This window comes from Nelumbo nucifera, chromosome 6 (genome assembly GCF_055504915.1).
Source record: "Nelumbo nucifera cultivar China Antique chromosome 6, China Antique-T2T, whole genome shotgun sequence".
Classification (NCBI taxonomy): domain Eukaryota; kingdom Viridiplantae; phylum Streptophyta; class Magnoliopsida; order Proteales; family Nelumbonaceae; genus Nelumbo; species Nelumbo nucifera.
The window spans coordinates 61,348,894-61,363,393 of NC_142654.1; the positions used below are offsets into that span (position 1 = coordinate 61,348,894).

Here is a 14,500-nt window from a genome sequence, read left to right on the forward strand (position 1 = left end):
ATGCCAAACGTAATTCTGTTTCTAACGAATAGGAATCAGATGACTGTGGAAAATTCTCAAAATCCATTCTTCTACGTAAGAATTCTGAGATTGCGAATCCCAAAATTGATGCCAAACGGGGCCGAAAATCCAAGCCTACTCTGGATCGGACCGGCTCGGTTAGGCCCGCCCAATCCCATTACCCTCGCACGTTTTAATCTCTCCCTCGTGATTCGATGACCATAGCGTACCATTTTTAAAGCATTGCAGATCCGAACTAGTGAAACACTGTTCTCAGCAAACTGGGATTCCCTCCCTGCGCGTAGCGGAAACGAAGAAGAATTACTGCAAATTGCACATCTTAATTCTGAAATGCAGCTGCGTTAGACGTTGTGACGTGAATCAGCCAATCAGACAAGATGATCGTCTGCATCGCCGTCGTCGGACACCAGGTGCACTCTTGAATCCTCTCATCTTTTCTCCCTTTCTCTTCTAAACTCCGATTTCATTTGGCGGAATTTCATGACTTTGACTTCTTTGCTGAGCAGAATAACCCACTATATCTTCAGAGCTTCACGGAGGCAGATGATGCCCTAAAGCTTCATCACATCGTGCACTGCTCATTGGACGTCATTGATGAGAGAGGTACTAGTTTGATTTACTATCTCTCACTTTGACTTCGAATTGTATCTAACTTCTTAATCCTGAAGAGTTTCCATTGTGATTTTGGATGGTAAATACAATCATTTACGGAGTTTTAGCTTGGATTATTCGATAATATTTGGCAAGTTAGATCTCAAGGGGGATCTAGGGTTTTGATTATAAGAATTTATGTTGCAACCTTCTATCATTGTATGGCGTCGTATGGATAATCAAGGAACGATATGGCCACAATTATCAACCTCGTGAAATTACAGTTTTGAAGTAATATGGAAGTTATCTGCTTTAAATAATTAGATCTTATATCAAGGTCACTTTGTATGGAGAAGAGATGGATTAAACTTTTCTTATCATGTCAATCTATTTCAATAGGAAAGAAATGCTCCTATCTTTTCTGTCATTGATTAAGAAGGTTTGCATGGTAGTTCATCTGCCATTAGATATAGAAACTTGTCATGCCAATCAGTGAAAGGCGATGGTGCCATGTAACAGATGAAGTAGCTCTTTGATAAAAAAGCGAAAAAAAAAAGATGAAGTACCTCAATCACCTACTTTCAGTTCTATCCTACAGTGATGGCCTTTCTCATTCAAGTCTTTAAAAATGTCTGTTTCTAGTTTCTACACAATTTTTAATCAGTGGCGATGATGGATAAAATGCCTACATCTGCATTCTTGGCACCGCTTTGCAAATCATGTAAAATTTTGGAATTGGTGCTGGATTATTTTAAAGGTTATATAACACAAATGCCATCACTATTGGTGGACCCTGTGAAATTATGGTATATAGAACAGGGCCTATTATTTAGGTAAATAAAAGATAATCTTAGTACTCATCAATTAGGTTTGACTATTTGAGGCCCCAAATTTCTAAGGATCTGGAAGAACAAATCAAGAGATTTGAGATGAGTATTATGCCGACTATAAATCACCCATGGTCTACATGATTTTGGTCTTCACAAATCAAGAGATTGACCCCATTAAGCACAGGAGTGAGATTGATTTCCACTAATTTGTGCTGGCTTTTTGATTCTTTACAAGAGCATAAACAACACAGTTCTTGATAGTCATCCAAGTTGTTTTGAATCAACCTGCATGGTAATGCATTGCCTCAGCTTTCCAAGGACTCCAGTCAGTTTCACTTTTAAGTGGTTATCATAAGAATGTATTATCCTTGTTAATAGGCCTGGTATTGGTTTCAACAACTTGTAATGAACAATAATCATGTTATTCCTTGCATTTTTTCTTCTGTCTTGCCTTCACTTTTCCAAATACAAGATCCATTAGGTACCAAATTTTCATGTTTTATTTTAACTTCTTGGCTAGTTGAATTCAACTCAACAGAACATTGTCCCAACTTTATGAGGTCAGATTCATAAATCCTGTTCTGCCATTCCACTCAGTTCATTGCCATATCCGTTGTTAAACGATGGACCCTCAAATCATTTCTAATTATATCTACTTCAAACCATGTCCATTTTGGCCTGCCGCTAGCTCCTCCAGACCCTTCAACTTGCAACAAGTCACTTCTTTTTACTGGCCTGCCCAATGTCCACCAGTGCTGAGCTTGTCTTAAACTGCAGGTCTCAAACTTAGATAAAGGAGGGTTGTGTCAGGCTGGAAGCTAGCATTGAAACTTTTCCAAACTTTTATAAGCATGCACCCTGAATTGTAACTTTTTAGTTAGTTTACCTTGAAATATTTATTACTGGTGCATGACAATTAGAACTTGTAATGTCATAGCATTAAAATACATCTTTCATGGTTTTCTAGTTGAAAAAATAGCCTGACTATTTCTTTCTTTTTCTTTTTCTTTTCTTTTTTTTTTCTTTCTTTCTTTTTCTTTTTTATTCATGCACACTATGCCTTCAGTGAACAATCCCAAAAAGACTGGGTCGACATTGAATGAGACGTATCTTGGACTTCTTTATCCAACTGAGAATTATAAAGTGTAAGTTTGCCAGGGTGGTTCTATTTTGATTTTAAAAAATTTCAGTCTGCCAATTATATGTATAGGTGCTCAGAATTTCTCTTCTGTACCTGGTGTTAAGCTTGAACTGTAACTTACATTTTGATATTATTACCATGGTGTATTTTGAGCAGGTATGGATATTTAACAAATACAAAGGTGAAATTTATTTTGGTCACAACTCATCTAGATGTCAGAGATGCAGATGTCAGAAATGTAAGTTAAAACATATAAATTGATGCTCTCATACAAGTTTTTTTAAGAGTAATAATGGAATTTTATTAATTCAGGAACTGATTCAGATTTATAATCTCATACAACAGCCCTTGGAGAGGCACAAGCTGCAGCCTCTCCTAACAGATTGCAAAGAAACTAGGAAAAGAGTACAGGAATCACAGCTGAGCCCAGAACAATTCTTCCCTATTTGCCCCTTGCTTGGATAACACATCAACCAAAGCATTTGTTGGTCTCCCCACCCACTGAATAGAAACAGACATATTCCTTGTCAGCCAATTAATCTTCTTAACTTCATTCTTATAGCACCAAACAGCATCCTCAGGGTTCTTCAACCAGCCCACCATCACCTTGGAGTCCCCTTCAATAATTAGTTGCTGTACCCCCAATTGGTTTGCAAATTGCACCCCTTGTACAGCAGCTAGTAATTCTGCCCAGCAGAATCTCCAAATCCCAAAGGACCTGAGTACAGAAGAGCAACCTCTCCAGTACAAGTTTAATTGTAAATTGTCCTTTTTCATATGGCGTTATCTTTTAATGGTATTGTTTAGTCCAAAATCTAACAACAGCCACACCATCTTTCTTTCGTGGTTGAAGTGACCGTAGCTACAGTATGTTGCATAGCCTCCTTTTCTTTTGCTTTGTGTGCGTGCATATGGAACAGAAATAAATAAATCACCTTAAACGGGGATAAAAGAATGATTGTTCTCTTTTCACTAGTGATCTTATACATTTATTTCTTGGGGGTGGGAATGCAGTTAAATGGCTGGTGTCCATAAGTTGTGAACTCGGTTCACTCAAAATGACAAAGACAAAAAAATATGACTTGGGATGTTTTTATCTTAAATTAGCTTTGGTGAGAATTCTGCATTCTCAATGGTTAGATTTATTTGTTTTTTCTTGTTGTTTTTTTTATAGATAAATTATCATATTTCCATTAAATCAGAAAGAAATTACATAATCAATCCCTTGGGAAGGCGCGAGATGCCGCCTCCCCAAACATGAAACACATAAAAATCTTAAAACACAGAATCTAACGCAAAACGTACATGTGTACTAATACAAAATTGTAGTTGAGCCCAAAATAGTATTCCCCAAGTTGTGCCCTGTTTTGCCAAGCTATCAGCAAAGGCATTAGCTGATCTCCTCACCCGCTGTACAGTAACAGTCATATTCCTTGTCAACCATTTGTTGTTTGGGTTAGTGTTTTGTTTCTAATGAAACCAATTGAATGGGATTTCTACTGATTCTTAACTGCTTTATATAGATTAATCAAAGGCACAAGGTTCAAAGCAGATATGGTTGGGACATTCAAGGAAAGTTCAAGAAAGTAGGCTGTCCCCCACACCCCCCCTCAAAAAAAAAAAAAAGAATAATTAGGGTAGGGCCTATGGCTGAAAAGAATTAAGAGATTTCTTTTACAATTAAGTTCTATTTCAGGGATAAGTTAGTTGATTCTAGAATTTAATAGGGTCAGGCTTGAGAGGGCCAATACCCAGTGAGACTCATAGCTATCTGGGGTCTTGGGAGGAGTAGATTGGATTTGCACAAAGTGGTTGCTTTTGACTCAAACTTACATTTGTCAATCTGAGGTTTCATCGTTGAACCAAGCAATGGCCCCTTCGGAATTAGACTTGAGAGAAACAGTATAACAGTATTAGTTAACTTTTTATGGAATACTAGTGTAGGGGTGTGTGATATGCAAGGGTGCAAATAAAGAGTAAATTAACATTATATAATCAAATTTAACTTTTATGACCTGCACAAAAAACCAAGGCAAGCATCCGCATTATATAATATAGATTGAAGTGACTCAATTGAATATTCTGTTTTTCTGTTGTACATTATTGTTGTAAGTTGTAACAGAGATTTGTTCTTGTCTTCTCTTGTGTCTTTTGAGAAGAGTTGTTGCTTCACAGTGTTCACACATTTCTTTTTGTGCAAGTAAAGTTATTCATAATCAATAAAAATAATGTATTAAGTCAATTAAATTAAAAATTGCGGCAAAGGATATGAATTGAAGGTCCACAAATTGGAAACATGAAATATAAGAACTAATCTTGTCAATCAAGAACAATAGAAATTCGGAATTCAAGAAAAGAACATTTAGAATTTGAATCCAATGACAATTAGAATATATAGACAAGAAAATCCTTTAAGAGTCTTCCATCAGTTAAGACATAGAGTGGTAATACCAGTCAGACAAGGGAAATTGATGACATCAGACATCACACCAGCGAGTAGAAATGCAAAGAGAAAATCATTCAAAAAAGCAATTGCTTATGGGAAATGACTGAAATGGGATGGGAATGCTCTCCATTTAAAGAAGTATAAAAGCACCAAGATGTGAGGTTCACTTATTAAACAATGTTGGGAAAGAATACACAAGAGGGTGGGTTTCATTGCTGCCAATTCACAACCTTAATGTTATTTTGATTTTCTCCTTGGCATTTTCCTCCATTACTGTATAGTGCCTCTGCATAGATCAGATAATGGTTTCTCTTGTTGTGTTTATCATAGATCTCATTTTCAAAATCACAACCTTCTAACATGCTCCTTTTTTCATTCCCTGTTTAACACTGCACAAGCAGTTTTTCAGGAGATTCCACTCTGCATATGTGGATGCAGTTTCAAATCCGTTTCATGTTCCGGGGAAGAAAATAACATCCCAAACTTTTGCTGAAAGAGTCAGTACCATTGTGAAGTCTTTTGGGTTGAGCTCAGCTGTATAATAGATTCGATTGCCTGTGGAAGATTAGAACATTCTCATGCATTTGTATCTGAAACGGAATCTTTTCTTCCCTTTTTGTATTTCCTTTTATCTTCTGTCTTTATCTATTTTGGAAGTCTAGTGAGTTATTATTTTCTATATACATACAAGTAGTAAATCAATACAGTTGAGATTTAACATATAGCATGAGAACACATTGAATCATACTTTTTCTAACAAATCCAAACTACTTTTTTCAATAAGAAGAAAAAGAAAACAAATGAAGCTCGAGCCTTGCTCTGGCTTTATGAGATTGCCATGCCAAAAAGTGCTCTCTCTCTCTCTCTCTCTCTCTCTCATTTCTTCCAATAGCAATATCATCAACTCAACCTTAATCCAAATTAGTCGTCAGCTATATGAATGAATCTTGTTCTGCCATTGTGGTCTATCAAGAGCCATGTTTCTTATCTAATTGTAAGTCTTTAGATCATTTTTACTACTTAAGACCACATTTTCTTTGGCTTCTCTTGCACTTTTTAGAACCTTCTATCTGCAGCAAGTCACTCTTCACCAGTGCAGCATTAGTTGTTTACGCACATGTAAGAACCATTTCAGTTTACTTTCCCTTAGCTTGTCACAAATTGGACTCCCAAGTCCCTTGTGATATGTTCATTTTTGAATTTGTCCCTTCTAGTCTATCCGTTCATCCATCCCAGCTGCGTTCATTTTTTTATTGGACATTTATTTATTAACAGTCTATCCAATATATAGCAATACTGATATTATAACTGTATTATTTAAGTTTTCTTCTAATCTCATTGGTATACGCTGGTTATACAGCAGATTGTATTCATCTCACAACTTCAACCACTATGCTCTAATTATACGGGCAACATGTATTAATCTCACAACTTCAAGGTATAGGAAGTGACTTGTACATGTATTTTATCTTAGTTTGTTTCATGTTCAAACTTTTTAATTATAAATCATATCTCTATTATTCTATCTTTGTATTGAGTCCATCTTTAGTCTTTACCAGTCAATGTTATATCATTAACAAATAAGTTTTAAGTGTTTAACCATGGGATCTCCTAAAAATTTTAATTGGTTGCAGCTATAAATAATGCAAAAAAGATAAAGAAATTTTGGACTTGGGTCCAATTGCAATTGATCCTAGTAGCTAGTAGGGATCTGATGGAAATTCTTATATCTTCCAAGTTGAATTCGCCCATATCGGCTTGACAATTGTCTAAAAAGTTTAAAGCGAGGGTATGTGTCTACTGTTAAGTAGATAAAGTATTTTTCTTGAGTAGAAAATGCAGGCCCCCTAGTCCTAGGATCGGTAAATAAGTCCCAAGGCAAGGCAGAGAGATTTGGAGCAGATCAGAAGCAGCATCAAATCAACAAATATCCTAGCTTTGACGCCATTCCGATATTTAAAAAAAAAAAAAAAATTAAAACAAGAGTGCACTACACAACTGGGTAGTGCGTCTCCGACGAGGAAGAGAGAGAATTAGAAGCTAAATAAGTGGAAGAAAAAGATTGTGGCATTGAGCTTCATGTGCAAGTCAGTCTGTTGCTTGGTTTGCCTCCCAGAAAACATGATGGTATGTTAGACCCCTATCGAATAAATCCCTCATCCGAATGTAGCTTGTAATCACGTTTCTCAGCTTTTATGGAATTTTCACCTTTTGCTTGAGACATGAGATGACCAGCTTCGAATTGCCCTCGATGATAATCGGAAATTCTCTAAAATTCAAAGCTCCCATGCAGCCAATGCCTCCACTTGGTTGATAGTGCAAGTGCCAAGTTTATAATCTTTAACGTCCAAAACTCGATTAAGATGATTACGAACAATACTAGTACCAGAACATTTTTCATCACTATTGTAAGAAGTGTCATTTTGATATCTGATAACCTATAATTCGCCTAGTCCAATAAATCAGAAGTGTCATTCTGATTTCCAAGCGAGCATGCTAAAGGCGGGTACTTCTTGGATGAGAGCATTAGCCATGCCCATGCCCATGGAAACTGAGGTTTAAGGGGACGAAGCTCTGCGATGAATAAATCTCCACCAAGGATCAACTGTAACTGCTCCTAGTCAGAGCTAGTCTAAGACGAGTGCCAATATCAACTTCAAGTCCTTTTAGGCAATTTCTTTAGATTCTTCTTCTTAGATTTTCCAACCGTCTCACATTGGATGACTGATGTTTTCTTTTTGTCTTAGTCTTCCTTATAACCACACCCTCCCAGTTTTTTTAAGGCACAAAGGAATATTAATACAAGTATATAGAGTGTAAATGTTTTGTATGAATTTGTAGTCTTGCCTAGAGGAGAGCCATTGAGCCAATCACATCAACTTAATATATTATTATTTAAGGGGAAAGCTTATAACAGGAGTAACAGAGCAGCGGAACAGGCCAGATTTGATTCCAAGTCTCCACTACAACCAACTAGAGTCGGCATCTTGTGAAAGTAATGGGACATTTCAAAAGAACCAAAACACCCCATGTTTTTGGTTTTTGTCGTAATAAGAAAGGTTTCTTTGTCTCCTCAGTGGGGAATGCGCAAGTCAGTTCATTTAATTGATTATATATTCTTAATCAAAATGTAATAAACAGACGGGAAACAGAACCATTTTAATCACTAGTTCTTGGATCAAATGGTCCAACTCTCATCCGGTCAAGTTTTCAAAACCATGATCTATTTATCTTCATGCCAAGGATTTATGTTAAGGCTGCATCATGGAATGCTCTCATAGAATTAATTCTGAGACTTATAATTCTATGAATAATTTTACAGTTTGGATGTATAAAAGTTGTTGGAATTAGTTCTTTTTTTATTTGGACTCAAAACTCTTTAAAATTTGATTTTTTTGGAGTAAAAATATTCAACTTAAAGAGAATCATTTTTTTTACTCAAAACTCATTCTTCAAATGGTGAATCTTCAGAGCAGAATTTTAACCAAATATAACCTAGATTCCCTCCTTATGAACTCAATTTTCAAAGATCCCCCATCAACTTTTTTTTAACTAAACACGACCTAGATTCCCTCCCCATGAACTCAATTGTGAAGAGGACTATCCTGCTTCGAAGTTGGAGAGGAGCTTCATTGATCTTATGCTTCGTTGTATGGTAAGAGAAACTTCAATAAATTTCTATAATACAGATCACAGGAACACTAAAATTGGATCCGACGACAAATACAACCTGCATAACTTGCCACCTACCCCCTGTTTGGAGCATCGGAACCCAACTTCAGATAGATGAATTGTATTCAGAGGATCAGTTGATTTGGACTAAAAACCAACCTTTTTCTGGCTAGAAAAGAAAAAAAAATATTACTTCATTTAAATGAATGTCGTAGAAAACTTTTCTTAAAACTGAAAAAGTAGCTTCGCAAATGATGCCGAAAATCTGAAGATCATGATCCTGTGTCCCCAGATGGAAAAGTGATTAATCTCTTCAGTAGTTCCAGTGAACACCATTTCTCTTTATTACTTTCGGTTATATGATATTACATTACATCCACATAAATTAAAGAAGAAAACAAAATCTTGTTGAAGAGAGATCACTTCTGGTTCTGGGTGTCAAGCTTTTTAATACCTGGTTGAAGAGACAGAGATGAGTTCATCTTTGGGGTTTACATGGGTAGGGTAGGGACTAGGGAAGGGAAGATTGCCATCGTTCTCACTTCTTTTCAGTGGAACACAGATGAGAGATGGCGGGCTGCTTTATCAAAATAACAAGCACGCCTCTGCCAAACTAAACCTTAAACCCTAAACCCATAAAACATTAACGAACTTAGAACTGCACAGGGCTAGAGAAGGTCTGACCGAAGGCCCAATTTGCTGGGACAATATCCTGAAATAGACGGGTCTCTCCATCAGTAGTGGTAACCTGGAAGGAGAGAGATTGGCCATTGAGGTAGTGGTTGGATTGCCAGTGAGCACCCCAGTTCCTTGACATCGCCGTCCAGCCCGTGCTTGAACCCTTGATTGACACAGCCTGAATCGATCCAGCACCTGCCACATTGGTTATGAGGACGAGTTCAAAGTAGTCTCTTCCATTAATGGTGAACCTTACTCCTCCATGTTTCTTGCATGGAACCCTGCAACAAAACACACCATGAGTCTATGACTACGTCCTTACTGGAAGTTGACAGACAAGACAAGAAGTAGTGAAGAAAACAAGTGACAACCACCTTTGGAACAGAACTGGAATTATGCCCCCTCTGTATATGCCGATCTTCTCCCAGGCAGGTTGAGCCATGTCGAAGTGCTGAAGCGGCGTGTTGCACCACCCACCATTATCATTTGGAAGAGCGAAATTTGGAGGACAAAAGTTGGTTGCTGTAACAGTCACAGACACCCCTTTCAAACACCATCTGGGGTCTGTCTTGTAGTCACATATGATCTTATAGCACTGCCCACATGAGGCTCCACCGTTGAACAGAGCAGTGCTTAGAGCTGCTGTTCGAGTCCCATATCCTGTTTCATACAAGTTCCCATACCCACAAGCTCCCCCTGCAAACAGTCAATCTCTAATAAGATTATTCATCCACCCAGTTCGCCATTAAACAATCAAAAAGAAATTAACAAAAGTAATAGCAGATGGAATGGCGAAAGAATCATATACCCATGGTTCCAGAGGCGTCGCTTCCACCATAGAAGGTGGCATGGCCTTTGATCCATCCAGAAGGCGTAAAAGACTCGACAAGAATGTTGGACTGATGACCCAATCCAAGCAGGATAATGGATATGAAAATGATGCTCCACTCCATTCAGCTCTGGCTCAGTAAGACAATACAAGGAGAAGGAAGAAGAGAAAAGAAGATAATGCAAGGAGAGGGGAAAGATGAGTTTTGGGGAACTGGGGATATATTTACAGTAATGGCTTCTCTGAACGAGTATAGACTTCCACTATAAATAAAGACCAGTCCCTCCCTACTCTCACAATGCAACAGCCCTGACATGTGATCACTGCAACTAGGGAGAAACTTGCATTATTTTAAGTAAGAAATTAAATTAATGTGTTCCTGTACCTGCATCTCCATATATATTATCTCTGCAACTCTGGATATTTCTGAACCTGATTCAATTATTCCCACGTTCTCCTCTCTTCTCATCATACTCATATGTTTTACCATGAGGAAGGAGCAGTGAATGGATCACAAACTACTTATAGGTCCCAGTATTCTTTGTTATTTTGTTTACATTTTCATCTTTTTGTTGCTATATCTGTGAAGAAGAAAAAATTCACCATCTCCAATTCCTTGGATTGGGTGATGGAACAGTTTTCTAAATCCATCTGATACATCTCACATGGTCTTTCTACTGATGATCTATATATATCTGCTCAGAGCCCATGTTTTCTAAATCCTGGGTGTCTTGCACGTGGCCCCATTTGATCCATTCCCATCCAGGGTCCACCCATAGGCGGTGATGGGGTTGTGCTGGTGTCTTTATCCTTATGCAATCCTCAATCTTTCCATGAGATGGGTTCAATCAACAGTTTGGACCATTGTTGAAAACCAAGGTCACTGCCCTTCATCCAACTAATAGATTGTCAGGAGTCGGGACTTGAATTGGAGCCATTTGGGAACTATAAAAGAAATCTATTCTCCCTCAATCCAATCGCCAGTACTTATTATCATGTGCACCGACTAAACATGTAATTAAGATGGTTTAGGCATCTTGTCTGTGTGAATTGCTCTAGTAGTTCTTTTAGCAATATAGTATTGCTATCATCTGATTACCATAAAATTAATTAGTGTGAGCTGGAATTTTGCAGGATATATTATTTTTATAATAAAACAGTATCTTCATCTACAGTGAGGATCAGAGCAGATGGCCCACCAACCTAGGTCTTCCTCACTTACAGTTGATTACGGACTTCAGATTGGGTGTAAGCCCACAGCCCAAATTTTCTATGATCCCAACCAGTTTATTTTAATAAGAATAACTGGGGGAAAATCCAAAGGAACAAGCAAACAAAAGGAAAAGGTTGAAGTCATAAGCATCGTCCTTGATTATTAAAATCTTTATATGTGTATACACTTCACAGTCCCTCCCAGTCCAAAAGTTGGCAATTCATTTCAATGGTCAGGATTGGTTTTTACCTGCTAAAAAATGGGGATATTCTATTCTCACTCCTTTAATGTAACAATTTTTAATTAATTTAAAACTCTGTCCATTCATAAATGTGAGCAGAGCAAAACAGAGATCATAGAAAAGTTGCTAAAAAAGAACAGGAACCCAAAGAACTCAAATAAAGAAATATGTTCAAATGATTGGTTTGGTGTGTAAACTTCCTGAAAATAACTCATAGGTGGTGATCTACTTTTAACAAATTGATCAATTAGCACAAACAAAATATGAATCTAGGCAACCGATGGTCTTTGAACAGCTCAGACAATTGTGGGTCAGAGTTATTTGTTCACTTAATTAATATGATATATTGCTAAGTACATAAGCAGATTCATAGCTTTAACAAACCACTTGTTATAGCATTGGTCACATGATGCAGAGATGTGAAACGTGTCTCTGCCTCTTTTTTAAATCAGTTGGACTGTTGGATGAAAAAATAGAAATGGAATCTACCGATATTAGTTAACTTCTACATAAAGAAATCTACTGATTGCATCTATATTCATATAAATGACAATACTGTAAAGTGTTGTCAAGATAAGTAGATCCAGAGCAAGAAGGCAGTTTGGAGTGGTAGATACTCTACTCTGCCAATCCTTCCAAGAACAAATCTGGGCTTTTCTTTCCACCGTAAAGTCTGAACCTTGGCATCACTTAACCAGAACAATAATTGGGTGGTTTGAGTATTTTGCAAAAGACCCAGTCACCCAGACCCTTGCTTTGTTTTCTTAAATTATAAATTGTCTGATTAGACTATAAAAAAGGATTCATCAGTGGGAGATACCTATCACATGGATTCTGGCCTAAGGGTCCATTTGATTCATATTCGGAATCGGAATTGAAATGGTCTATTCCTTTTATCTGTTTGGTTCAGTCTAGAATCGGAACCGAAATCAAAATTGGCTGGAATGGATTCTCATTCCCAGAAAAGGGGAGGGAATGACCATTCCCCCATATGGGGGGAATGTCATTTCACCTGGAATGGGAATGAGATTTCCATCCACCCAACCAAACAGTTGAAATTAGAATAGACCAATTCCGGACCCCTATTGCCCCTAAATATTTGCTCCTAGTTATATTTCATTCTCACTTCTTAAATCTTAATTAAGGATCGAAATAAGATAGCTGCATTGCACATGTACCATGTCAAGCGTACTCCAATCATTCTTGATCAACTTGCAGTGATGACGACATAGAAATTTTCTCTTCTCTAAATCTGTATGCTTTCCAAAAATTGGGTGCGTCGAAGCTCAGAAACTTATAGTAATCCTTTCTCTAGTTCTCTTTGTTTCTCTCTAGCTAGGCCAACAATTTAGCAAACCCAGATTCTCAAAAGGCAGCAAATAGAGTTGTAGCTCAAGGTTCAAAATTTGGATATAATATGGGGCGTATTGTATTGTATCTTTAGGGGTTCAATACACCTGTTTACAGGTATTTTGGGACCCTATTCTTTTTTAATAAAAAATATGTTTAAATATCTTCCCAAAAACCAAATTTAAAAAAAAAAAATACTAAAAAATATTTCCGTATATATCCAAGTACCGATCTATACTTTGAACCATGTTGTAGTTACATGATAATTGATAAACAGAGTACAGTCTTAGGTAGGTAGAGGAGTGGTGTAATTGTATTTGTTAAGAAATCACATCTGCTCCCCACAGAATGCGCCCCAAAAAAGTTTCACAGCGCATCCCAACCATGCATTAGGAACATCTCCAATGACAAGTTCGGAAGATGTTTTCTATGCACGCTGAGATGTGCAGTGGGGCGTTTTTGGGGCGCATTCAGTGGGGGCAGATGTGAATTCGTTTGTTAATAGAGAATACCAACACACAAGCCAATCCATGAAAGGGAGGGAATCAAAGGCAAATGTACTCCCCAGGCCATGTGCCATCCATCTCTGTTGTTTCCGATCCGATCTATATAGTACAGTGTTGTGGCTATTGATATCACTAATCGTCATATATTAAATAATTGAGATGCTTTTGGAACACTTTCCCTCCCTTTGTATATGATCGATCAGTCCATTTGTTTAGCTTCCTTCCTTATAATTGGTTGTATTCTCTCTCCAGCTGTTCTCTTTTCCCAAATCTGTTTTAATGTTGCTTGTTGCTTCTTAGTTTTTCCAACAAGGAGTCAAGGACAGACCTCCATTTTTCCTGTCCACATGAATTCGAGCAGTTTCCTTCCTGAAATAATCAAATAACAACTTTTTTCTCATCATACCTTTCTGGGTGTCATTTTTAGCAGTTTCTTACACCGAATGAAGTACATTAAACATTGTTCTTTTCCTTCGTGCATCAAGATTCAAAATTTTCATACTATTATATTTCTTGGTAAAATCCAGCTTCAGTCACTCAACAATTCTAATTAATTAATTAATCATATAAGGGGGATAAGGGGGAGGATAACCCCTTCTTATATTACTATCACCCAAAAAACGAATAAACACAAATCCTGGTTATAACAAAATCCAGCTTCTGGTTGTGGGGGTGCACCATTTTCCTGATCCAAACTCTCACTATATTCTTCAGATCAAATTCCGCTCCATGTGCGGCTTTATAGATGGTGTTTGATACATTTGCGTTAAAAAGACACGTTTTGGCATGAAATCAGAATTGAACTCGGAATCTGTTTGGTTGGACGGAATCAGAATCTCATTCCCACCTGTGGTAGACTGGCATTCTCCCATTTGATGAAATGGTCATTCCATCTAAGGTTCAAAATATCGATATGCACGATACACCGGTAGGGGCGTATCGGGCAAATTGATACTATTTGTTGTGTTATTTTTTTTTTTTT

At 37.4% G+C, this 14,500-nt stretch overlaps 2 protein-coding genes across 2 annotated transcripts; one reads left to right on the forward strand and one right to left on the reverse strand.

Moving 5' to 3' along the window:
• Nucleotides 1-262: 262 nt before the first annotated feature.
• Nucleotides 263-5,749, forward strand: LOC104604281 (SNARE-like superfamily protein). Its single transcript, XM_010268564.3, has 5 exons — nucleotides 263-431; nucleotides 528-624; nucleotides 2,509-2,587; nucleotides 2,740-2,821; nucleotides 5,431-5,749. The coding sequence occupies exons 1-5, from the start codon at nucleotides 399-401 to the stop codon at nucleotides 5,569-5,571; spliced, it is 432 nt and encodes a 143-aa protein (XP_010266866.1). The 5' UTR covers nucleotides 263-398; the 3' UTR covers nucleotides 5,572-5,749.
• Nucleotides 5,750-9,005: 3,256 nt separating this feature from the next.
• LOC104604282 (expansin-A11) lies at nucleotides 9,006-10,702 on the reverse strand. Its single transcript, XM_010268565.3, has 3 exons — nucleotides 10,188-10,702; nucleotides 9,754-10,075; nucleotides 9,006-9,660 (listed from the first exon to the last, which is right to left on the reverse strand). The coding sequence occupies exons 1-3, from the start codon at nucleotides 10,330-10,332 to the stop codon at nucleotides 9,354-9,356; spliced, it is 774 nt and encodes a 257-aa protein (XP_010266867.1). The 5' UTR covers nucleotides 10,333-10,702; the 3' UTR covers nucleotides 9,006-9,353.
• Between the last annotated feature and the right edge of the window lie 3,798 nt (nucleotides 10,703-14,500).